The sequence below is a fragment of the Myotis brandtii genome, unplaced genomic scaffold, assembly GCF_000412655.1.
Source record: "Myotis brandtii unplaced genomic scaffold, ASM41265v1 scaffold2664, whole genome shotgun sequence".
Lineage (NCBI taxonomy): Eukaryota > Metazoa > Chordata > Mammalia > Chiroptera > Vespertilionidae > Myotis > Myotis brandtii.
In genome coordinates this window covers 128950-154936 of record NW_005360137.1, presented here as the reverse complement: position 1 = coordinate 154936, position 25987 = coordinate 128950, and the positions used below count along the sequence as shown (strand labels likewise).

The window sequence follows — 25987 nt, the reverse complement described above, 5'->3', positions numbered from 1 at the left end:
CTTTGGAGCTGCCGTTGCTCTGCCAATTGTATAATGTCATACAAAATGAAAAGAGTTGTGTTTTTTAAATGAATGAGAGGATGTCTCATTGTAACATTCAATGCTTCTAGAGAGAGAATGATAGTGGACTCTCTTTGTGTTAGTTACTGTGTTCCTATTAAGAAGTAACTCCTGCAAGTGACTAAGGCCAAGTGGGGATCACTTACTGAGGTACAGATTCATGTTCTAAGATATTACCTGTGTTCCATGGAGCTGAGAGGGAGAGGAGTGGGGCCTGATTTAGTCTTGCCTTTGGGAGGGAAGGTTCTGCCTTTTCACCATCACACTGTGTGTCCGTTAGGCGAAGAAAGCGTGACGAGGACCGGCACGACATCAACAAGATGAAGGGGTACACTCTGCTCTCGGAGGGCATCGATGAGATGGTGGGCATCATCTATAAGCCCAAAACCAAAAACACCCGGGAGATTTACGAAGTGCTGCTCAGCTTCATCCAGGCTGCCCTTGGGGACCAGGTGAGGCAGCCAGAGGGTGAAGTCATGGTTTTGGAGAGGGAGGGAGTCACAGCTGGAAGGAGCCAGAAGAGCCTTGTCTGTGGGTGTCCCTCTGTGGGCCGTACTCTGTGGGCCGTGCCAGTTTGTTGAGACTTTATATGGGATAGCACTTTGCATGTCTTCTGTCTTACAGTCCTCATGTTAGCTCTATGATGAGGTGCTGCTGACACTCGTTTTCAGTTTTATAGAGGAGAGCTGTGAGGCAAAGAATAGTTACATAATTTTCCCAGGTCACAAAGGCTGTATTTGCAGAGCCACAAGAAGAGCCCGGTAGTCAGTGTCCAGAATCTGCTCTTAACCCCACTGTATGTGTGGTGAGATTCAAGACCTTCATGAGTCTCAGAGAGGCTCTGGTGAGGCGGGTGCTAGAGGAGGTGAGGACAGAATTACCAAAAGTTTGGCGGGCTAGAGGAAAACTGGAGTGTCTCTACCCACCTGGAGAAATGTGGCAGACTAGTGGAAATCGTGTCCTGCTTCCTAAGACCACCTACCTAATCTTTTTAAAAGATTAGGTTTCCTTCAATTGTGTGACTAGCATTTTTTATTTAAATATATTTTTATTGATTTCAGAGAGGAAGGGAAAGGTGGAGAAAGATTTAAATATCGATGAGAGATAATAATAGATAGGCTGCCTCTTGCACGCCCCCTACTGGGGATCAAGCCCACAACCCGAGCCTGTGCCCTGACTGGGAATTGAACCATGACCTCTTTGTTTACGGTTTGACGCTCAACCACTGAGCCACACTGGCGGGCACCGGTGGCATTTTTTATTAATGTTAATGAAACTGATCAGAATCTCCTATACAGGTTTTAAAGGGGTGTGACTCTTCACATCTAGTTATCACATAAAGCTGGACTGTGGTGTGCAGCATCTCATTGTTCTAAATGTTTTTATTGTTTTTTTTACAACCAGCCACGTGATATTCTTTGTGGGGCAGCTGATGAAGTTCTAGCTGTCCTAAAGAATGAAAAGCTTCGTGACAAGGAAAGGAGAAAGGAGATTGACCTGTTGCTGGGGCAGACAGATGATACCAGATACCATGTGCTGGTGAACTTGGGCAAGAAGATCACAGACTATGGCGGAGACAAGGAAATCCAGAATATGGGTAACCGAGCTTATTATGTCCTGCTCATATTAACTGATTGCTTGATGACCCCTAAATGTGACCTCCTAGCTTCAGTCATTAAAACACCTGGATGTGTCAGTTCCCATAACCTGTTTGGTGTTTTTGAGGAGTTATGATTGATGGATACCAGAATCCCTACAACAGAACCCATTTCTTACTCTGGACCCTTTTATTGTATAGAACACTAGAGGCCTCGTGCACGACATTTGGGCACTGGGAGGTGGGGTTGGGGGAGGAGGGTGAACTCTCGAAGTCAGGGACCCCTTGGGGGATATCCACCTGCCGTGGAGGTGGGAGAGGCTCCCACTACTGCAGCTGTGCTCGCCAGGAGCCCGGCTTCTGGCTGAGTGGCGCTTCCCCTGTGGGAGCGCACTGACCACCAGGGCGCAGCTCCTGCATTGAGCGTCTGCCCCCTGGTGGTCAGTGCACATCATAGTGACTGGTCGTTCTGCCGTTTGGTTGATTTGCATATTAGGGTTTTATTATATAGGATGCGGGGAAATTGGGCAGAGCCTGGGGAACTCAAGTGGTTGAGCAAGCAGAACAGGGTCACATCCAAGGTTGGCTGGTCAGAGGAGGCCTCATTGGTGGCAGTACAGATGGCTCTCTCTCTCTTTCTTTTTTTTAAAATATATTTTATTGACTTTTTACAGAGAGGAAGGGAGAGGGATAGAGAGTTAGAAACATCGATGAGAGAGAAACATCTGTCAGCTGCCTCCTGCACACCCCCTACTGGGGATGTGCCTGCAACTGAGGTACATGCCCTTGACTGGAATCGAACCTGGGACCTTTCAATCCGCAGGCCGACACTCCATCCACTGAGCCAAACCAGCCAGGGCAGATGGCTCTCTTATGTTGATCCTTAAGTGTCTCTGAGTCCTTAGACCTGAGATCTGTCCTGAGGAGAGGCAAGTCAGGTATTTAGGGAGAAAATGTGCTCTGTAGTGCCTCATTTCATTACGTGTTTCTCTAATCCCTCCTTGTTTCAGATGACAACATTGATGAGACCTATGGTGTGAATGTACAGTTTGAGTCTGATGAGGAGGTGAGCATAAAACAAATGGACCTAGTTTCTTCTTCTTTTTTGAAATTATCCTTTTCAGGTTTTATAGAGCAAATTAAACTTATAAATCAATGCAGTAATGTAAAATAAACTAAGTGCATTAGCAAAAAGAAAGATATACTAAAGGAATGTTCTGCCACATTTTAATCTTATTGTGATAATGTCCCACTGGTCAGTGCTGTGTCCTACTGCCAGTTTCAAAAGATGTACATTTTCCCAAGAGAATGGGCATGTTTTGTATGGTTGTTTTAAGTAACGGTTGCAGCAGCCACTAAGGTTTATGACCTAATCATAATTGCTTGACTATAACTAAACAGAAACAAGGGGGCTCTTCAAAATCTTTGCAAAGTTGCCCTAAAATTCTCAGTGGTTGAATTTGGCTCCTGAAGGGAAAATGCTGGCCTTGGAATATCATATCCTAGGATGGGAAGAAGGGGCAGCACAGAAGAGTCAGAGCACCAAGCTGGGAGTCAGGAGGTCTGAATTTTGGTCCTGTATCTTGGGCAGGTCATTTTGCTTCAGTTTCACTATCTATCAATGTGATGGAGTGAAATAGTTGACTGCTAAGCCTCTTCCTGCAGTACAAGTAATAGAATTTCAGAGTTTAAGTAGCAAGGACCTGAAAGAATGCTTTGCTTGTAGAACTCACTCACCTAACATATACTTATTATTAAGTGCCTGCTTTAAACATAATACTGTGCTGAGTCCACAGTGTAGTGTGAGCTAGTGTGTGAGTAAAGACTGGTGAGCAAGCCAAGTGTGGTCTGCACTTCTAGGTCCAAGCATGCTTCTGCAGAGCTCGTCCTGCTAGCTGCTAGCTCTTTTTTACAAATACTGATTGTGTGTTTATGAGAGATTGGGGTCCAGTTGGTTTCCTTTGTGGACAAAGCAGAAAAGAGAGTAGACGCACCTTATGAAGCCATGCCACAAGGACTTAGAGTACTTGTGTACTGAGGTTATTCCATTAAATGTACTCTGGATAAGGCTGGACCTGGTCCCAGTTGTGCTAACCAATCTTAAGTTACTCGGGAGAGGTTCTGTGGTGATGTCAGAATCAGCTCCAAATCGTGGGTTGGGTTTCGGCTCTTTCCACAGGAAGGTGATGAAGATGTGTACGGGGAGGTTCGAGAAGAGGCGTCCGATGATGACATGGAAGGGGATGAGGCTGTGGTGCGCTGCACCCTCTCAGCTAATGTGAGTATAGTCTGCTCTTGCCCACTGCTGCAGGCCAGGTCCTTTCCCACACCAAGGTCCTGTTACATCAGTTATTGAGCTCCCTTTTTATTTAATTGATTTTTTTTTTAGAGAGAGAGAGAGGAAGGGAGGGGGATAGAGAGATAGAAACATTGATGAGAGAGAAACATCGATCAGCTGCCTCCTACCCTCCCCCTACTAGGGATTGAGCCTGCAACCTGGACATGTGCCCTGACCAGGAATCGAAGGCGACCTGACCTCTTGGTTCCTGGTCGATGCTCAACCACTGGGCAACACCAGCCGGGCTTGAGCTCCTTTTTTATAGTGTGGGCCGTAATAAACATTTAGTGTCTTGGTTTCCTTATTTGATTTTAGTCAGTCGTCCTCCCTCCCAAGGGCGTGTATGGATGAGATATGTTGGTGAGTTTGGTGTGTTCCCAAATTCAGGATAGCAGACTTTTCTTTCTCCTGGAAAGCTCTCTTTCCAGAGGTGGGCTACGGGTGGCTAGTAGAGCTGCTTTGCAGGATAATGAGAAAGTAGTTGGGGCAGACAGTCGTGGGAGCTCAATGCCTGTTACTTGTGCAGCTTGTAGCCTCTGGTGAACTGATGAGTTCTAAGAAGAAGGATTTGCACCCTCGGGACATTGATGCATTTTGGCTGCAGCGGCAGCTCAGTCGCTTCTATGATGATGCCATTGTATCGCAGAAGAAGGCAGACGAAGTGTTGGAAATCTTAAAGGTATGGCTAAGGTCATGTTTTTGCATTTAGTGTATCTTAGGGGATGGACAGTGTATGGAGCAGATGTCTGCGCCTTTAATCCTGGTGTTTCCTTCTCTGCAGACGGCCAGTGATGACCGGGAGTGTGAGAACCAGCTGGTGCTCCTGCTCGGTTTCAATACTTTCGATTTTATTAAAGTGCTGCGGCAGCACAGGATGATGAGTGAGTCACAGTGGCCCTTCTGTAGCGTGTGTGCACGTGTGTCATGAGGCTGTTGTTTTCATAGCTTCAGCATGTGTTTCGTTCATTTTCCTTTCTACCCCAAGGTTGAAGGTTGATTTTATTCACTGCCTCTCACCTTCTCTTCTCCTTTTGCTGTTGACAGTTTTATATTGCACCTTGCTGGCCAGTGCACAGAGTGAAGCTGAAAAGGAAAGGATCATGGGAAAGATGGAAGCTGATCCAGAGTTATCTAAGTTCCTCTACCAACTTCACGAGACGGAGAAGGAGGATCTGATCCGGGTAAGGGCTGGGCTGGCTTTTCTGTCTGAGTCCGGGGCTAGAGTGTTTGCTTTGGAAAAGAGACATCAGTTAGAAGATTGCAGCATAAAGCTAAATGCCTACTAACTGGAAGATGAAGAAGTAAAGTATTTATCTAAATGTTTTGAGGTTTGTCAGTGGTATAGATTAGAACCGACAAATTCACATTGGTGTGGTTGGGAGACCAGCACTGCAGGCCCTTTCCTGTTTGTGCATTATGCATTGCTGCTTTAAAGCCGTTTCTTGCTTTCATCATCTGGTGGCCCCCGGGGCAGGTATCTGAACATAAAGGGCTGTGTTTCTGTTTTGGGATTTGCTGGTCAGCACCCATGAGTCAAGCTCAGCAAAGGAGGGACTGAGAAGGACACGAACCTGGAGTGGTCATAAAACACCAACCTTTTTCTCTTTCCTCACTGCAGGAGGAGCGGTCCCGGAGGGAGCGCGTGCGGCAGTCCCGCATGGACACTGATCTGGAAACCATGGATCTGGACCAGGGCGGGGAGGTCGGTGTTCGGCCCTTTCCAAGGCTGTGGTGGGTGGAAGCTCATTTGCTCGGCCTCCTCACTTTGTATTTCTGTTTTTCTGCTGTCAGGCATTGGCTCCGAGGCAGGTTCTGGACTTGGAGGACCTGGTTTTTACCCAAGGGAGCCACTTCATGGCCAACAAACGCTGTCAGCTTCCGGATGGGTCCTTCCGGCGCCAGCGCAAAGGCTACGAAGAGGTGCACGTACCTGCTCTGAAGCCCAAGCCCTTCGGCTCCGAGGAAGTGAGTTCCTTGCTTCTCTCCGTTTTCTCCTCAGCTCACCTCCCTTCCCATTTGGATTTCAGCCCATTGACCCCATGTGGCCTTGTCTCGTAGACAGTTTATTCCGGAAGTGGAAGCTTTTCCATTCTAATTTTGAGCCCAGGGGACAATACTGATCCCTCTGGTCTAGCCTTCAATGGGGAGTGCATAGGGAGCTTGCCCGGAGATGTAGTCCTGGAGACCCCGCGAGAACACGGCCTGCTCAGGTGCTGCCAGTTCAGTAGGAATACTTTTCTTCTTTCAGCAACTGCTTCCGGTGGAGAAGCTGCCCAAGTACGCCCAGGCTGGATTCGAGGGCTTCAAGACGCTGAACCGGATCCAGAGTAAGCTCTACCGGGCCGCCCTGGAGACAGATGAGAACCTGCTACTGTGTGCCCCCACTGTAAGTACTGCCTGCTGCCGCCTTCTTGTGGAATGTGGTGTCTATTTTTGGTGGCAAGAGGGTTCATCTCCACACATACCCCCACTTCTTCATTCTTGGATTGGAGAGATGTTAAATGGCTGAATAAAATTTTTGGGCGTGCTCTAGTCTGTTTTGGTGGTAAGTCCACAGGAGTTAGTAAACGGGCCTCCTCATCCCTGGCCTCTGTCTCAGGGCGCCGGGAAGACCAACGTGGCCCTGATGTGCATGCTCCGCGAGATCGGGAAGCACATTAACCCGGACGGCACTATCAACGTGGACAACTTCAAGATCATCTACATCGCCCCGATGCGCTCCCTGGTGCAGGAGATGGTGGGCAGCTTTGGGAAGGTAAGAGTGGGGCTCCTCCAGAAGATGCTGTCTGTAGCGTCACAGGGCAGGGGGCCTGGCTCGTCACTGCTTCCTGTATCAAGGCGTCTCTGCAGTGCCTCGGATGGCGTTTCCACTTCAAAGGTGGTACTTGACCCAAGTACAGAGTGTTTCTGAACCAAGAATGTCCTTGACCTATTCTGGCCTTTACAAGGGTGTGTCGTCTTTCTGTCACCCTCTGCATAGCAGTATTCTCCAGTTCTCCTGGGCGCTGTTGGAGTAGCTCTGTGGCCCTCATGTGGCTGGGGTTGATAAAGACCTGCTGCTGCTAGACCAGGTCCTGTGATCTGCACGTTTCCATTTCCCTCTTGTGTGCAGAGCTCCCAGAGAGCCTTGGCTTCGTTTGCCCAAGTGTAAACTTGGATTTGTTCTTAGGTCGATCTAATTCACCTGCTTTTTCCCTGATGGGTTGAACCTCCTGCTTATGCCCTGTGCTCAGACTTCTCAGACAGTTTGGTGCCAACGCCCCCGAAAGCATTCTTGCCTGACCTGCTTTTCCTCCACCAGCGCCTGGCCACATACGGCATTACTGTTGCAGAACTGACTGGCGACCACCAGCTGCACAAGGAGGAGATCAGTGCCACTCAGATCATTGTCTGCACCCCTGAGAAGTGGGACATCATTACCCGCAAGGGTGGGGAGCGTACCTACACCCAGCTTGTGCGGCTCATCATTCTGGTAAGCAGGGGGCACTTGTTGGGGCGCAGAGACTAGTCTGGTCCAGGAACTTGTCTCCATTCACTGGCCTTTGTAATGACCCCTGTTGTCAGCATTGCTTTTACCATTAAATGACAGTCTGCACTTCAGTGAGAATTTCCCAGTAGGTGCACAGAGATTGCCATATTATTCTTTTTATCTTTTTTATGTCTGAAATATTCTGAGAAAGATGTAAACAGGCAAACGAAAAACTAATTGTTTCCTCCCAGAACATCCAAGAACTTTATAAACAAATAGCCCATTTCCAGAGGGAATGAGTGGGGAGTCAGGATGTTATGTTCCATAGAAGCTGAAGTACCCGGGACCAATGCCTGAGTGTGAGTGTAGTTTATGTTGTCTGGGAAAGCAGAAAGGAGAGCTCATGAGATGTTCAGTGATCCAGAGGAGGGCCAGCAAGCTTTGGCTGCTGGTTTTTGTCTGTTGGAACACAGCCTTACCTGTTGTTTAGCTACTGTTTACAGCTGCTTTTGTGCTGCCATGATTGAATTGAATAGTTGTAATGGAGTGTGGCCCATAAGCCTGAAGTATTGACTATCTGGCCCTTTAAGGAAAAGTTTGCCGACTCCTGCTTTGGAGCCTTGCTGTTCAGTCTTTTTTTAAAAAAAAAAAAAAAATTTTGTTGATTTTTTTACAGAGAGGAAGGGAGAGGGATAGAGGGTTAGAGACATCGATGAGAGAGAAACATTGATCAGCTGCCTCCTGCACACCCCCTACTGGGGATGTGCCCACAACCAAGGTACATGCCCTTGACCGGAATCGAACCTGGGACCCTTCAGTCCGCAGGCCGACACTCTATCCACTGAGCCAAACTGGTCAGGGCAGCTGTTCAGTCTTAATAGAAATACAGTCCCACCCTAGCTGGTTTGGCTCAGTGGATAGAGCGTCGGCCTGTGGACTGAAGGGTCCTGTGTTCGATTCCAGTCAAGGCCATGTGCCTGGGTTGCTGACTCAATCCCCAGTGGGGAGTGTTCAGGAGGCAGCCAGTCACTGATGTTTCTATCGCTCTTTCCCTCTTCCTTTCTCTCTGAAGTAAATAAAAAAAATTTAAAAAACACACAAAAAACCCCCCACAGTTACTTAAATGCAGTACGATTTTAATAAGGTCCCCTGCTGGTTTGTGTCCAACCCGAAATTTAAGAAGCTCTGCCCTGTGATCCACCATTTGATGCACAATATCTTTTGTTCTTGGTGAGGGTGAAATCTCACCAGAGGTGAAGTCTTATTTGATATAAATGTGGTTTGATCAGAAGCTTCATTTTCAGTAAAGAAATACACCTTTGAGTGAAGTTATGAACCACTTTACCTGAAGTATCAGATTTCCTGGCGATAAAGCGTCGTTTCACTGAACGGTAGCAAAGTGGCTCATGGGAGAGCGTGTTATTTCTGGAGGTGTTTCATGGTGGATTTTGTCTCATCACGGGTTTATCCAGCTTGAGATCCCCTCTCTTGTCTGTATTTGGCATACTAGGTGTGTGCCTACAAAACGGGACTGCTCTCAGGAAAGGGCTCCATTTCTCTAGTCCTAGAGGCGATTTCTCTCTCGTTTCTCAGGATGAGATCCACCTCCTCCATGATGACAGAGGTCCTGTCTTGGAAGCTTTGGTGGCCAGGGCCATCCGAAACATTGAGATGACCCAAGAGGAAGTCAGACTCATTGGGCTGAGCGCCACCCTCCCCAACTACGAAGATGTGGCCACATTTCTGCGTGTTGATCCTGCCAAGGGCCTCTTCTACTTTGACAATAGGTATGAGAAGAGGTGGGGGAAGTTTAGCCAGGTGACCTTCCTGTTGTATGTTCCCTTTGCCAAGGAGCTCTGTTGGATTAGGTTTAGGAAGGGCCTTTGGATTTTGATGTGGTGCAACCTGAAAAAGAGGACTGGTGCTCCTGGGCAGTGAAGAGGACCGTTTATTTTCTCAATATTTTGTGCCCAAAGCCTCATTTGTCTAACTGTTGAACTTCTAGCTTCCGCCCAGTGCCTCTGGAACAGACCTACGTAGGCATCACAGAGAAAAAAGCTATCAAGCGTTTCCAGATCATGAATGAAATAGTCTACGAGAAGATCATGGAACATGCGGGGAAAAATCAGGTCTGTGTGTGGTTTCTTATTTTTTGAATTCTGTTTTTTCAAATTCGTGATTTACTGATAATTAGACAAGGTTGACAAAGATAAAGAGAGAAGACACAACACAAATCACCAATATCAGAAATGAAATGGGATATTAGACAAGCGGTTGCCATTGAAAGCAAATAAAGGAATACTCTGAAAACATTTGCACGTAAATTTGACAACCTGGAAGAAATGCTCATTTTTTTTCAAAACTACCAACTACCAATACCTGTGCTCAGACTTTTCAGACAGTTTGGTGCCAAGATGATAAAACTTAGATGACACAGGTAATCTGACTCGTGCTATGAGCCATTAACGAAATTGAATTTGTAGTCTAAAATCTCCCAGAAAAGAAGTCCCCAGGTGCAAATAATCAGTCTGTGTCTCTGCATGACCCAGGGTCCTTCCGAAACAGATCTGGGCGGCTTATACTAAAAGTGTAACAGTAAAAATGAAGATGAAAGTCAGTAGTGGAGGGAGCATTTTACTAGAAAGTAGGTTGTAATTTTTTAATTGCAAACTGACTTTAGGCATGTTAACGAAGACTAAAAACTAAGGAAAAGTAACAGGTTATGTATTTGTTTTTGTCTGATAAAAAGCATTGCATTTAGGCGAGGAGATGAATTTAGTGAAGAGGCAAATCTTTTCTTGGCACTAAATACTTGGAGGACTGTATTTCCTACAAAATGGTGCTTGTGTCATCCTGACCGTTAAAGAAATTGAATTTATAACATGTTTGTATAAAGGGTAGTGCCTGTCATGTCATGAATATTTTAGTTGTTACTTTGCAGACACATGCTTCAAATGGCTTTGAATCTTACCAGGTGCCTGCACACAAATTCTTACTTGAGATTCCTGAGTGTGCATTCTCGCTGTGTGTAAACTTGCTGTTAACGATGTTGCTTGCAGTTAGTTTGGTTTCCTAGCGCAGGACTCACTGGACTGGATGGTTCATTCTCTTAGGGTCTTACAGCCATGATGAGGCTTCTGAGCCAGTACATTCCTGCCGTGGCTCCATCTCAGGCCTGCGGCTTCGCTTATGCTGCTGCAGCCTCTGCGTCTTGCTGCTGGTGCTGTGTGAGCTGTGTCTTGACTGTGACAAACCTGGTTTCTGCTTAGGTGCTGGTGTTTGTCCACTCCCGGAAGGAGACTGGGAAGACGGCCAGGGCCATTCGGGACATGTGCCTGGAGAAGGACACTCTGGGTCTGTTTCTGAGAGAGGGCTCCGCCTCCACAGAAGTTCTTCGGACCGAGGCAGAGCAGTGCAAGGTGAGGAGAGACAGGCCGGTTCCTCCTCCCTCCCTGGAACTGGCTCAGTCGAGGTGTCCAGACAGTCCCTCCGGGCTGCACCCGGGTGCTGCTGTGTTGAGTTGCTTGTCTGCATGTGGTTGTGTGGTATAGGTTAGGCAAGGGGATTGCGGGAGGAGATTTATTCCTCCTTGGGAGAGCCCCCCAGCGAGGCTCCTCTCACTGCCTGTTTTCTTCTGTTCCTCAGAACCTGGAGCTGAAGGATCTGCTGCCCTATGGCTTTGCTATTCATCATGCGGGCATGACCAGAGTGGACAGGACACTCGTAGAGGATCTTTTTGCTGATAAACACATTCAGGTGAGGGTGGCTGAAGCACAGGCTTCAAAGACCCAAAATGTCAAAGTTTGTGCCATACACTTGCATCTGTTTTTCGTTATTTCTGGCAGGGCTTTCCTTGTTCACTCCCTGTCTTGGAGCCTGAGTATTTAATTGTCTAGTAACCCTAAGTTGATTACTGTAGGTCTGTACTTCTGCCTCTTAGGTTTTTCTAGAAACTTGAGAGGTTGGGTATTGACTAGATGAGGTGCCAAGGACTCCTTCCTCTTTATTCTGGCACACACTGACAAGGATGGGACCCACCTCAGTCCTGCTAGAAGCTCTGGGGCTGGTTGCCTAGAGAAGTTGGCGATATTGACCTCTGTTTTCCTTATTACCTTGCTTTATCTATAGGTTTTAGTTTCCACAGCAACTCTGGCTTGGGGTGTGAATCTCCCCGCACATACAGTCATCATCAAAGGTACCCAGGTGTATAGTCCAGAGAAGGGGCGCTGGACAGAGCTGGGAGCACTGGACATTCTGCAGGTATAGGTCCTTTGTGTGTATTCTGGGTTGGGAAGAGTACCTTGTAGATAGAATGCAAGTATGCTGAAAATATGGCAGATGGGAGGTGAGGAGAAGCCTGGAATCCCTTCCAGCATCCCTGTGGCCACAGCCCTCTTGGTTTGCTGTCTCTGCCCTAGATGCTGGGACGAGCCGGAAGACCGCAGTATGACACCAAGGGCGAAGGCATCCTCATCACATCGCATGGGGAGCTTCAGTACTACCTGTCCCTCCTCAACCAGCAGCTTCCTATTGAGAGCCAGATGGTGTCAAAGCTGCCTGACATGCTCAACGCGGAAATCGTGCTGGGAAATGTCCAGAATGCAAAGGTAGGGAGGGCGCTGCTCTTGGCGCCTCTTGCCTTTTCCAGAGAGGCCAGGGCACCAGGAGTGGATGGTCTCTGTGGTGCTGTGGGCTGACATTTTCACTTGTTTTAAGATATTAGAGAAAAAAAAAGATATTAGAAAGGACCCTCTTTTTCATGATGAAATATAAACCCTCAGAAGACATGTAATAAGATAAACATTCTTGTAGTTGGGAGTTAGTTTCTAACAATCCATGGGAGCTTTTCATTTGGACACCAGTCCTCCATGCTGAGACCCACGGCTGTCTCTCATAGGATGCAGTGAACTGGCTGGGCTATGCCTACCTGTATATCCGAATGCTCCGGTCCCCAACCCTCTACGGCATCTCTCATGACGACCTCAAGGGAGACCCCCTGCTGGACCAGCGCCGGCTGGACCTGGTGCATACTGCTGCCTTGATGCTGGATAAGAACAACCTGGTCAAGTATGATAAGAAGACAGGCAACTTCCAGGTGAGGGCTGAGGGGTGGAAGTGGAGGCTCGCAAAAGTCATTGTCCCAGGAGACCTGTTCAGGCCACTCTTAATTTGAGCACTGGCTCATGCTCATTGCTTGGAACAGTAGAAAGCAGGTGAGTGCACTATGCACTGTGCTGATTGAGCCTAGGAACTCCTAAAATGGTACAGTCAAGCCTGTCAGCGCCTCTTTTCTGTAACTTGAGTGGAGGTGGCTAATTTATCTGTCTTTTCTGTGTGGGTATCAGTTCACTATAGGGCAGATTATTGTGCCATCTTTCTTCATGTGCTTGGGCCAGGGACTTGTATTGTGATGTGTTCACCCAGTGGGCACCTGTTGTTTGCAATGAGAGGTCGCAGCTCAGCATTGGATTGCGTCTTCCTCCTTCATAGGTGACAGAACTGGGCCGTATAGCCAGCCACTACTACATCACCAACGACACAGTGCAGACCTACAACCAGCTGCTGAAGCCCACTCTGAGCGAGGCTGAGCTCTTCAGAGTCTTCTCATTGTCCTCAGAGTTCAAGAACATCACTGTGAGAGAGGTGCGGCCACGGCACGTTGGGACGGGTACCTGGTACTCACCGCCAGATCACTGTGTGGGTTCTCTCCTCTGCCACCTGGCTTTCCCTTGACCTGCTTCCTTCCCGTGGCAGGAGGAGAAGCTGGAACTGCAGAAGCTGCTGGAGAGGGTGCCCATTCCCGTAAAGGAGAGCATTGAGGAACCCAGCGCGAAGGTAAGCCCAGCACCTCTCTTAGGTGAGGGTTTCAGGTGGTTTCAGGATTTCCTGAAAGATGGGGGTTGTGCTTGGCTAGCCTGTTTGGTTCTCCCAGCAGACTTCTCACGCATTCTCTTTTCATATGGAGCAAGTTACTTAATGTCTAAACCAAGAGCTGTAGAAGATCTTACCTGGCATGGATGCCCAGAGCAGAATGTGATCTGTTTCCTTGGACTATCCAATAATTGGCTGCCTTCTGGCTGACCTTGCTTTTTCAGATCAACGTGCTTCTCCAAGCCTTCATCTCACAGCTGAAACTGGAGGGCTTTGCACTGATGGCTGACATGGTGTATGTCACACAGGTGAGGGCGGACTTGTACCGCCGGGAGAGGGGGCTGAACAGTTCGCTCCCATGTGCTGTGTGCGTTTTGGAGAATGTGGGCTAAACACATGAGGGAGGGAGTGCTGGGGTTGCCCTGGCTGGCTCATTGGTTCACGCGTGTGTGATACAGCTGCTCTGTCTCTCTGCTCTTGGGCGTGCAGGAAGGTAAGGCCTCGAGAGAGAGTGGTGAGGCCTCTATAGAGAGCCACACACAGCAGTGGCTTCCCTAGAGAGGACTTCCCTCTGTGGCCACTGCCCAGAATTGATGAAAAGCTTTATTAACTACTCTTTGTTAAACTTTACTTCTGAGAGCAAGTCACTAGCATCTTACTCTTGCTGGAGCCCTAAATGCTTAATGGGCTCAAAGCTTTAAAATCACAGTGAGCTTTAGGTTAAAATGTATGGTGAGCTCACGCTGCCTTTTCTAATTAGTCTGTGTTTAGCAAGCACCTACTGTATAGAGGGGGAAAGAGTAGTTACAGAGGGACTTTGTTGGTTTTGGATTTTTTATTGATTTTTAGAAAGGGAAGAGAAAAACATAGATAGTAGAATGAAACATCAATAGGCTGTCTCTTGTACTACCCCTACTGGGGATAGAGCCATGTGCCACGAACAGGAATTGAACCAATAACCTTCAGTACATCAGATGACACCCAGCCAATGGGCCACACCAGTCAGGGTGAGGGACTTTGTTTTTGAGTTGGTGGGGCTGATTGCATCAGAGTGAGGCAGTTAAACTGCAGAGTAGGGACAGAGGGAATGCTTCATCTTTCTCCAGTCGGCGGGCCGGTTGATGCGGGCCATCTTTGAAATTGTCCTGAACCGCGGTTGGGCACAGCTTACAGACAAGACCCTGAATCTCTGCAAGATGATCGATAAACGCATGTAAGGACTCGGGGTGCTCGCAGCTGGTCCCATGTTGGGCTCCCCGGGCTGAGAGTGGTGGGAGTTCACATGACCTCTGGTCCTGAAGCACGAAATGGGACATGCCCCTGGGGAAGTTGAGAAGAGAGAAGACCTTGAGGGGTGGAGCCGGGGAGTGGGCACAGGGTGGTGGTGAGGGTTGGCTCTCAGGTCCCACAACTGGCACGGTTTCTAATGTGTTTAACAGCTGTGTCTTGTGTGGTCACAGCTAACCTATCGGGAGCCACGATGAGGGCAGTTTGTTACAGGCCGTGCACAAGGGGTTAAATAGTTTGTTTTCTTCCTGGGTAGGTGGCAGTCCATGTGTCCGCTGCGTCAGTTCCGCAAACTCCCTGAGGAAGTAGTGAAGAAGATTGAGAAGAAAAACTTCCCCTTTGAGCGTCTGTATGACCTGAATCATAATGAGATAGGTGTGTGGGAAACTGTCACCCGCCTGGTTTACAGCCCAGATGTCTTTGTCTTTCTAAGCCTTCATACTTTCCAGGTCCTAGCCCTTGTGCCTAATGTCCCGGTCACCTCTCATGGCCCATTCAAGCACTGGGCCCGCCCCTGGTCTTGGCCTTTGATTCCTTTGGGCTCCACTGAGTGAAGGGAACAGCCTGCCACACTGGAGTAGAATCTGCTCCTTCCTGGTGGCCCACGTTTGGTGGGCTGGGCTGTAGCCCCTGTGCCCTCTGTGTCCTCACAGGGGAGCTCATCCGCATGCCGAAGATGGGCAAGACCATCCACAAATACGTCCACCTGTTCCCCAAGTTGGAGCTGTCGGTGCACCTGCAACCCATCACGCGCTCCACCCTGAAGGTGGAGCTGACCATCACGCCAGACTTCCAGTGGGATGAAAAGGTAAGCTCTCGCTTGGCGGAGGGACTGGCTTCAGCGTGATTTGAGGAGAGCTGGCTTGGAGGTGCTGCTCACGCTCCTTCTGCTTGTGCATGCTTTCAGGTCCATGGTTCGTCTGAGGCATTCTGGATTCTGGTGGAGGATGTGGACAGTGAGGTGATACTGCACCATGAGTATTTTCTACTCAAGGCCAAGTATGCCCAGGATGAGCACCTCATTACGTTCTTTGTGCCTGTCTTTGAACCACTGCCCCCTCAGTACTTCATCCGCGTGGTGTCTGACCGCTGGCTCTGTGAGTGTCTCCTCTGCACAGCCCCCTAGGGACAGGCCCTTCCAGGCGGTTGTAGGAATGAGCTGGTTGGGGGAGAGCACATGCTGCCTGGGGTTCCAGGGTGCCCGGAGGGGATCTGGAGCCGTTAGGTGAAGAGGACTGCCTGCTTTTTCTCCTGGCAGCTTGTGAGACCCAGCTTCCGGTCTCTTTCCGACACCTGATCCTGCCAGAGAAATACCCACCTCCCACTGAACTTCTGGACCTGCAGCCCTTGCCCGTGTCTGCCTTGAGAAACAGCGCCTTCGAGAGCCTTTACCAAGATAAATTTCCTTTCTTCAACCCCATCCAGACCCAAGGTAGGTGTGTTGGTTCCCCTGGAGGCCTGGCAAGGCCACCGAGAGAGATGTTACCTGGGCCAGAAGGGCAGTGTGCTCAGGTCTTGGCTGGCACGGCAGCCCATCAGCGCCGGCTGAAGGAGCACCCCCGTCGCCCCTCGCCCCTCTAAATCCTTGATGGTTAGATTTGCTTTGCTTCTTTGCGTGTCTCACTGAGGAGGGTTGGTGGGGCAGGGTCTCATCAGTCATGGTGCGTTGTCATTTCTCAAGCTCAGGGGACTGCCTGCCCCTGACACTCAAGTATTGACCGTTGTCCAGTGTTGACTGAGGCCTCCCCCTTATCATTTTGTACACCAGGCATCTACAGAACACACGTGTGTTCTGAGGGCATCATGGACATTTTTATTCCTCCCACTAACACTATGGGGGATTTGCTATGGGAGATATTACTGTCAGTGTCCTATTTGACAGATGGGGAAACTGAGGCAAAGAGATGCCCAGTTGAATGAGCTAATAAACAGGACTTGGATGTTCACCCAGTCTCAATGCTGGGGTTTGGCTGTTTCCTTATTTCCACATTAGACTGTTTTTAGGAAACGTGAGAGCATCAGAGGTAGAGAAAGGTAGCGAGGGCCCTTTTGCTTGGTGTCTGGGCTATAAGGCAGAGAAGGAGACTTGGCCTGCTTTGCTTCTGCTTTTGTCCTACAAGTCTCCCTGGGACCAGAACTCTTTTTACTTTTTAAATTTTTACTGATTTCAGAGAGGAAGGGAGAGGGAGAGAGAGATAGAAACATCAATAATGAGAGAGAATCATTGATCAGCTGCCTCCTGCACGCACCACACACGGATGGAGCCTGCTACCTGGGCATGTGTCCTGACCGGGAATCGAATGGAGACTTCCTGATTCATAGGTCGATGCTCAACCACTGAGCCACACTGGCTGGGCATGGGACTGGGACTCTTGATCTTGACAACCCCCCCCCACCCCTTCCTTCTGTGTGGGAGGGAGACCCATGAGGGGACTGACAGGCAGCCCGACTGTGGGGAGAGGCTGCATCCCATCGCCCCTCAGTGCTCCTGCTGACTCTGTGATGAGTGCTCTGCATCTCCTCCTGGGTTTCACGGTGCTGCTCTGTTGGTTTGCAGTGTTTAACACAGTGTACAACAGTGATGACAACGTGTTTGTGGGAGCACCCACCGGCAGCGGGAAGACCATCTGTGCGGAGTTCGCCATCCTGCGCATGCTGCTGCAGAGCTCGGAGGGGCGCTGTGTCTACATCACCCCCATGGAGGCGCTGGCAGAGCAGGTAAGCAATGGGCCGCCACCTCCGTGCTTTCCCAGAGGCTGTCTCCATCTGTGAGTCCAGGTCAAGTTTCTTTAAGGCCCGAAATCTGTAGGGTTATTTGGGGCAGGACCATTTGCTTTTTGTTGGTCATTTCTTCAGTCTGAACTGAAGAGCAGCGTCCCATTGCTTAAAAGTTGGTGTGGGTTGTAAAGTAGCTCAGGAGCTACAGAGCAACACGTCTCTCCCTTTGGCTCCTCAGTTTTTTCTCATAATAAAGGAACTGTTGCCCGGCCGGGCCTCACACTTTCTGGCCCCCTCTTCCTGCCTGCCAGGTGTACATGGACTGGTACAAGAAGTTCCAGGACCGGCTCAGCAAGAAGGTGGTGCTTCTGACGGGCAAGACCAGCACAGACCTCAAGCTTCTGGGCAAAGGCAACATCATCATCAGTACCCCTGAGAAGTGGGACATCCTCTCTCGGCGCTGGAAGCAGCGCAAGAACGTCCAGAACATCAACCTCTTTGTGGTGGACGAGGTCCACCTCATTGGGGGCGAGAATGGGGTATGGCCTGACCTTGCAGCACAGAGGGGGCTGCCACTGGCCAAATGGCCTTGGCATTGGGCCTCATGTTTGAATCTGAGGTCAGGGACTAGGACTTTTCCCAGAAGGACTCTTCTTGTCACCTTATTTCAAAGGAATGGTGTGAACTTATTGTGGCAATCTTAGTGGAGATTAGCTGCTGTGGAAGAGGTGGGAGCCCTAATCAGAGGAGGAACTAGGACAGTGATGGCGAACCTTTTGAGCTCGATGTGAGAGCATTTCAGGGCCGAGGGTGGCACCTGGGCCTCCGTGTCACATATAGAAATTTTTTGATATTTGCAACCATAGTAAAACAAAGATTTATATTTTTGGTATGTATTTGGTATATTTAAATGCCATTTAACAAAGAAAAATCAACCAAAAAAATGAGTTCGTGTGTCACCTCTGACACGCGTGTCATAGGTTCGCCATCACTGAACTAAGACATCATTTTGAGGGCAGTGGGCTGTGCATGAAGGGTAACCCAGGGCCGGGTGGCACCTGGGCCTGTGGCGACTCCTCCTCCCTCTGTCCTCTCTCCCAGCCTGTTTTGGAAGTGATCTGCTCCCGGATGCGCTATATCTCCTCCCAGATTGAGCGGCCCATTCGCATTGTGGCACTTAGCTCCTCGCTCTCAAATGCTAAGGATGTGGCCCACTGGCTGGGGTGCAGTGCCACGTCCACTTTCAACTTCCACCCGAATGTGCGCCCTGTGCCCTTGGAGCTGCACATCCAGGTAGGACCCGCTCTTCCTGTTCCTCGTGGCCTCCTGTGCAGAGTACCAGGTCTTGTAACCTCTGTCTCTCTTTTCCTTGGGCGCTAGGGCTTTAACATCAGCCACACACAGACTCGCCTGCTGTCCATGGCCAAGCCCGTGTACCATGCAATCACCAAGCACTCGCCCAAGAAGCCTGTCATCGTTTTTGTGCCGTCCCGCAAGCAGACCCGCCTCACTGCAGTCGACGTCCTCAGCACGTGTGCAGCGGACATCCAGCGGCAGAGGTGGGCAGGGCTGGGCTCTGTCCACTTCCTCTTGTCTGGCCTGGCTTCTGTGGGTGGGGCCAAGGGAAGTTGGGTCATGGAGGTTGGCCCACCCTGAAGGGTGGTCTGTTTATGAGGGTGGGATTAGCCCCCCTCTGGCTAGGGGCCGGGTGACTGCACAGTGGAGGGTGTTTGTGGGGCTGGAACCTCTCGAACTGAGCCAGTGTTGATGCCGCCCAGGTTCTTGCACTGCACCGAGAAGGACCTGATCCCGTACCTGGAGAAGCTGAGCAACAACACGCTCAGGGAGACGCTGTTGAATGGTGTGGGTTACCTACACGAGGGGCTCAGCCCCATGGAGCGGCGCCTGGTGGAGCAGCTCTTCAGCTCAGGTGAGGAGCCTGGTGGCTCAGAGTGAGAGTATTGTTGCCAGGATGTGTAGGTGGTCTGCTTTCTTTTCTTTTCTGTTCTGTTCTTTTCTTTTCTTTTCTTTTCTTTTTTTTTTAATCATTTCAGAGAGAAAGGAGGAAGAGGAGGAGAGAAGCATCAATGATGAGAGAGAATCATTGATCGGCTGCCTCCTGGATGCCCTCCTCCACCTGCCACTGGGGATCAAGCCTACAACCCGGGCATGTGCCCTGACTGGGAATCGAACTGTGACCTCCTGTTTCATAGGTCGATGGTCAACCACTGAGCCAATCAGGCCACGCTGGTCTGCTTTCAACTCCAGGGTGTGGGTGATAGTTCCCTGCAGCACACTAGTCATTTTCAAAGTACTACACTGTTTATTGAACCTGATATCGCATTCAGTTCCCCCAATAATCTTGTCGTATCGGTGGGACAGATGCTATCCCTACTTACTAGAGAGACAACAAGGAGACACAAGGCTATATCATTTCAGAACCTGGTTTTCTAGACCTGGTTTTCCATGGACATCAGACTTACCAAGGTCGTTAGACCTCAGAGATGGGTAAATGGTATTACCATTTTGGCAGTGGTGGAGCTTCAGGGGAGATGGTCCTGCCAGAATCGCTTCTTATCACATTGAAGCCTTGATTCTGTCTGGTTTGGGGCACACTCAAGACAGCTCAGCTTTGCTGCCATAGACTGAGCCAGCCCATGGTTGAGTTGGCACTTCCCAGTGAGCAGGGCCAATCAGGCAGGCGTCTAAGCCTAGCTTTCCCTGGGCTGGGAATCTTGTTTCAGGGTTCTTCCTCGCCTCTAGGATAGTCCCCCAAGCAGGTGACGCTGTCAGGAGCCACCTCCTGTAGCACTGCATGTGCCTTCGTAGTCATATCAGACCTTGTTCCCAGCAAGCTTTGCTCTGGTTTCTGAAACCAGGTAAACCCCTGCCTCAGCCAGGGAGCCCTGCACTCAGTCTTCTCCTCCCCTCTGCGCAGGGGCCATCCAGGTGGTGGTCGCTTCTCGGAGTCTCTGCTGGGGCATGAGCGTGGCCGCCCACCTGGTGATCATCATGGACACCCAGTACTACAATGGCAAGATTCACGCGTGAGTCCCACTGCGCTCGGCGCTAGGGGAGCCTTTCGCAAAATGGACAGGACACCTGCAAATCCAGGAACTAACTGTATGGAGGAAAGGTGTTGGGGCCGTCGACAGCCAGCTGAGTTCCAGTTCAGCCCAGTTTTGGGGAGAGTTTTCAGTCTCAGAACGTAGGCTCACATTGGCTCTTATAGCCATCCTCCTGGGTTGCAGTAAGAGGAGAACCAGGGACCATGATACAACACAGCTTTATAGCATCTATTTGAAACATGATTGTAGTCATTAGTGTATTAAACAGTTCGTTATATCTTTCTTAAAAAAGAAAAAGAGGAGAACCAGAGAGTTGGAGCCAGAAGGAACCTTTGGGATTATGTAGTTAAACCTGTTGTTCTGTAGGTTGGGAAAGTGACTTGGTCCAGGTCACATACTCTTGGGGTGACAAGAAGTAGAAGATTTGCTTTTTCTCAGAAAAAGCTCAAATAATTTAACTCGATAATAATCTTTCCCGAAATGCAGATTGCTTTTGAAATGAGTTTTACTTTTAATGTCTGAACCTACTTGTAGGCTTGGACTTAAGTCAGGTGACTTGATAACTTATGAAATACACAGCTGTTAAGTTTGGGCAGCTTGACTTACACATGTGATCTTTTCATTAGGAAGTTACTTTGCTTTTGCCATTAGATGGGTTTGTAGCTTTGAATCAAGGATCCTGAAAAAAAAAGTCACAACTCGAAAACTGCAAGTGAAACTGGTGCCTCAGCACAGAAAGTCATAGACCCAGTGTTTGCTGTGATGTGCCCAGGTCTCCCCATGTTTGCATTTAATTCTGACATCGGGGAGGGACAGCCTCCTGTGAGGTCCCTGTGTTGATGCACTCTGCCTCTGTCCCCTCTCTCACCAGGTACGTGGACTACCCCATCTATGACGTGCTTCAGATGGTGGGGCGTGCCAACCGACCTCTGCAGGATGACGAGGGGCGCTGTGTCATCATGTGTCAGGGCTCCAAAAAGGTCAGTCCTGGCCTCTGAACACAGGCTTTCCTCTTCTCATGGAGGTTTTAGTTACTCCATTCTTTCTGTCAGCTGCTTCTGTTATTGCCCACGTTGCTTTGTTATAAGCCTTTCAGCCCCAAGGAATTTTGTAGCCTTTTGTTTTTGGAGCTCTTGTGTCCCTGGTCTTCGTCTGGCTGGTTCCATCTTCCTCTTCCTCCTGTGCTGCTCAGCTTGCACAACTCTGTGTATCCCTGTCTCGTGAGAATAACCACTGCTGATGCCAGTGGGAACAGGCAAACATTCCTGTGCAGACTTAGCTCACTTGTTTGCAGCTGCTTTCCTCCATTTTGTTGTTGGCTGTGTCTGTCACACAAGGTCCATCTCTTCTTTGTGACCAGGGTGTCATTGACTAGTATTATCTCCCCTCCCCAACCCACAGGATTTCTTCAAGAAGTTCTTATACGAGCCCTTGCCAGTGGAGTCTCACCTGGACCATTGCATGCATGACCACTTCAACGCTGAGATTGTCACCAAGACCATGGAGAACAAGCAGGACGCCGTGGACTACCTCACCTGGACCTTTCTGTACCGCCGCATGACACAGAACCCCAACTACTACAACCTGCAGGGTCAGCACACCTTGGAGCACACTGTCCTTCTGTGGTTTTCTCAGCCCTCGCTGGCCGTCTCCCTGCAACTCCTCACCAACCACTCTCCTTCACAGGCATCTCCCACCGCCACCTGTCTGACCACTTGTCAGAGCTGGTGGAGCAGACCCTGAGTGACCTGGAGCAGTCCAAGTGCATCAGCATAGAGGACGAGATGGACGTGGCACCTCTGAACCTGGGCATGATCGCCGCCTACTATTACATCAACTACACAACCATAGGTGAGGGCCGGCAAAGGCTGCTGTCTGTCTGTGGGGAGCCCGTTCCGAAGGGGTGCAGCTACCCGGGAGGAGATGGCAGGCTTCTAGTGCCAGAGTCTGTTAGAGGGACGTACTGCAGGCCAGGGCAGAAGTGCCCAGGCAGTGAACTCTCTTCCCTGCTCCTTTCTGCTGCTTCTGACTCCTCCCAAATCTTGTGTCTGTCAGAGCTCTTCAGCATGTCCCTAAATGCCAAGACCAAGGTGCGGGGGCTCATCGAGATCATCTCCAATGCGGCTGAGTACGAGAACATTCCCATCCGGCACCATGAGGACAACCTCCTGCGGCAGGTGAGGGCACCTTGGCTTCAGGAGAAGGGCCCGTGTGCCCAGAGCACACAGATCTGTCAACACAGGAAAATCCCACCACACCCCCGTCACCCACCTCCACCGCCACCCTCTGAGTTTGAGGGGTTGTGAGCCTGGGATGGATGGTGCCTTGGGCCTGAGAGCTGGTCTCAGGCTGGGTCGCTTGTTCATCACCGGCTGTTTTTCTTGTGCTTTCCAGTTGGCTCAGAAGGTCCCGCACAAGCTGAACAACCCTAAGTTTAATGACCCACATGTCAAGACCAACCTGCTCCTGCAGGCTCACCTGTCCCGCATGCAGCTGAGTGCTGAGCTGCAGTCGGATACCGAGGAGATCCTTAGCAAGGTAGAGTCAGTGCCGTGTGGGCGTGGTCGGGAGGGCCCGTAGGGGCCTGTGAAGTAGCAGTTTCAACCCTACCTGCTCTCGTGCTCCTCCCCCACGCAGGCGATCCGGCTCATCCAGGCCTGTGTGGATGTCCTCTCCAGCAATGGGTGGCTGAGTCCTGCTCTGGCAGCCATGGAACTGGCCCAGATGGTCACCCAAGCCATGTGGCCCAAGGACCCATACCTGAAGCAGCTGCCACACTTCACCTCAGAGCACATCAAACGCTGCACAGACAAGGTGAGGCTGAGAGCTGAGTGTCCTGGGACTTGGGGTGAGGGGGGGAGTCACAGGAGGGGAGACTTCTAGTTCTGTCTGGATTCTCTGAAGGTGCTATACACTGAGATGCTAGAGAGCCTGACGCATGCGGCTGTGCTCTGTGTGAAGCCGTGTCTGTAGGTGTCTGATAGGGTAGGGTGGGAATTAGCAGCCACTTGGAGCCGTTTCATTTGTTGTTAGCAAGTGTTCTCTCTTCCCGACCTCTGGATGCCCACTGCAGGGAGTGGAGAGTGTTTTCGACATCATGGAGATGGAGGATGAAGAGCGAAATGCACTGCTTCAGCTGTCTGACGGCCAGATGGCAGATGTGGCCCGCTTCTGCAACCGCTACCCTAATATTGAGCTCTCTTACGAGGTGGTGGATAAGGACGGCATCCGCAGGTGAGTCAGAGGGCCAGGTGCCCTGCCCTGGGGTTCCTGCAGATGTGCTGTGATTCCACTGTCCTGGTGCTGATGTGCTACCCTGCTTTTCTCCCCACCAGTGGCGGGCCCGTTGTGGTGCTGGTACAGCTGGAGCGAGAGGAGGAAGTCACAGGTCCCGTGATTGCACCTCTCTTCCCACAGGTATGTCCTGGTAGCTGGCTTTTCCAGATGTCTACTGAGGCCATTTGTCCACTGGTAGAGTCAGAGTACAAGGGTGCACTGTCACTGGGGAGAGACGTTCAGAGTAATAATGAAGTCAGGAAGCATATACTGAGAATTAATGGGGACATTTTTTTTTTTTTTAAAGGGAGGGGGAGAGACAGAGAGAAACATCGATGTGAGAGGGACATATTGATTGGTTGTCTCCTGCACACGCCCCAACCATGATATGTGCCCTTAACTGGAATGGAACCTGGGACCCTTCAGTCCGCAGGCCGATGCTCTATCCACTGAGCCAAATCGCTAGGGCCGTTGATGTTTTTTTTGCCTTAAGACAGTTTAGATGACTGGTCATTGTTAAAAATACCAGTTGAACAGTCTTGCCAATCTGTGATTGTTAAAACATATTTGTCTTTAACCTTAAATTAAATGGTTCCAGGATGTGTGTTTGTTTTTGTTTTAATTGATTTCAGAGAGGAAGGGAGTGGTAGAAAGAGATAGAAACATCAATGATCAGAAAGAATCATTGATTGGCTGCCTCCCGCACGCCCCCTACTAGGAGGGATCAAGCCCACAACCTGGGCATGTGCCCTTGACCAGAATTGAACCCAGGACCCTAGTCTGCAGGCGACACCACTGGACCAAACCAGCTAGGGCTAGGATGTGTTTTTTTAAAATATATTTTATTGATTTTTTTACAGAGAGGAAGGGAGAGGGGCAGAGAGTTAAACATCGATGAGAGAGAAACATCGATCAGCTGCCTCCTGCACACCCCCTACTGGGGATGTGCCCGCAACCAAGGTACATGCCCTTGACCGGAATCGAACCTGGGACCCTTCAGTCCACAGGCCGACGCTCTAATCCGCTGAGCCAAACCGGTCAGGGCAGGATATGCTTTTAAAGATTAAAAGCAGAAACCAGATATACTAAGTTTAATTTTACAAACTGGTTTAATACGCTCTGAGGAATGATGCTGGGATCTGGAATTCTTGCGCTTTCTCACAGTGGAGTGGCAGCAGGTGTCTTGATAGATGCTCTCTGAGGCAGGCTCCTCTCCCCATTTATGTGTCAGTCAGTCTGGCACATGTGCCTTAAAGGGGTGTCTGAAGGGCTCAAAGCTGCCAGGCCAGAGAATCTCGATCTCTGACACTGGAATCTTGGATGCAGGGGCAAGTACTGAATGGAGAAGGGCCAGAACCAAAAAAATGAGTCCATTTGCTACTTAGATTTTGAAACTGTTACAAGGTATCTCAAATGAACTCAGTTTTTGTGTGTGTGTGTTTTTTAAATATATTTCTTTATTGATTTCAGAGAAGAAGGGAGGAGAGAGAGATAGAAACATCAATGATGAGAGAGAATCATTGATTGGCTGCCTCCTGCACACCCCCCACTAGGGAACGAGCCCGCAACCCAGGCATGTGCCCTTGGCTGGAATTGAACCTGGGATCCTTCAGTCCGCAGGCTGACGCTCTATCCACTGAGCCAAGCCGGCTAGGGCAAATGAACTGTTTTATCAAATTATATTTCATGAGGAAATTTTAGAAAGTTTTCTATCTGGTTTTTGTTTTCCTACTTTTGTAACCATTCTCATGGTCTCATGGCTGTCAAGTTTCATTTTATTTTTTAAAGTCTTTATTGTTGAAAGTATTGCATAGCTGTCAACTTTTATGTGCTGAAATTCTTGGCTTTTCACTACTACAGAAACGTGAAGAGGGCTGGTGGGTGGTGATCGGAGATGCCAAGTCCAATAGCCTCATCTCCATCAAGAGGCTGATGCAGCAGAAGGATGTGAAAGAAGCCGAGACAGACAGCGACTCGGATTGAGTGCAGAGGCCTTTGCCTTTGCATAGAGTTGAAACTTGTACAGTTGATCGGGATCACAGCTATGGAGACCAGGTCTGTTGGCTGGAAGAACTGGCAGTCAACGCAGGTGCCGTCCCAGCCCACCTCCAGTTTTCCGCTTGCTACCTTGTCATCCAAACTTTGGATCCAGTGTCTGCAGGTGTCGTGTAGCTGTTAAGCATAATCTGTACAGCATTTTTATGCATGTTCTTGGTAGTTCTTTGAGGTGTCGTGTAGCTGTTAAGCATAATCTGTACAGCATTTTTATGCATGTTCTTGGTAGTTCTTTGAGGTGTCGTGTA

The 25987-nt window shown here is 49.7% G+C and overlaps 1 protein-coding gene across 1 annotated transcript; it reads left to right on the top strand.

Annotated features, from left to right (window-relative positions):
* Nucleotides 1–303: 303 nt before the first annotated feature.
* On the top strand, nt 304–25631 carry SNRNP200 (small nuclear ribonucleoprotein 200kDa (U5); the record flags this gene model as incomplete). The annotated part of the gene is made up of 42 exons (XM_005868366.2): nt 304–512; nt 1465–1657; nt 2668–2723; nt 3837–3935; nt 4522–4674; nt 4777–4876; nt 5040–5176; nt 5614–5697; nt 5787–5960; nt 6244–6381; nt 6595–6750; nt 7297–7467; nt 9058–9251; nt 9470–9593; nt 10734–10883; nt 11110–11220; nt 11593–11724; nt 11883–12071; nt 12362–12559; nt 12955–13107; nt 13219–13299; nt 13560–13643; nt 14442–14548; nt 14879–14997; nt 15276–15430; nt 15530–15719; nt 15881–16054; nt 17180–17340; nt 17652–17879; nt 18442–18633; nt 18721–18899; nt 19119–19270; nt 20279–20387; nt 21280–21388; nt 21810–21999; nt 22095–22259; nt 22464–22585; nt 22803–22946; nt 23046–23222; nt 23482–23642; nt 23744–23825; nt 25545–25631. Coding segments are annotated over 42 exons (6089 nt in total), but the record flags the coding sequence as incomplete, so codon positions are not given.
* Nucleotides 25632–25987: the final 356 nt, after the last annotated feature.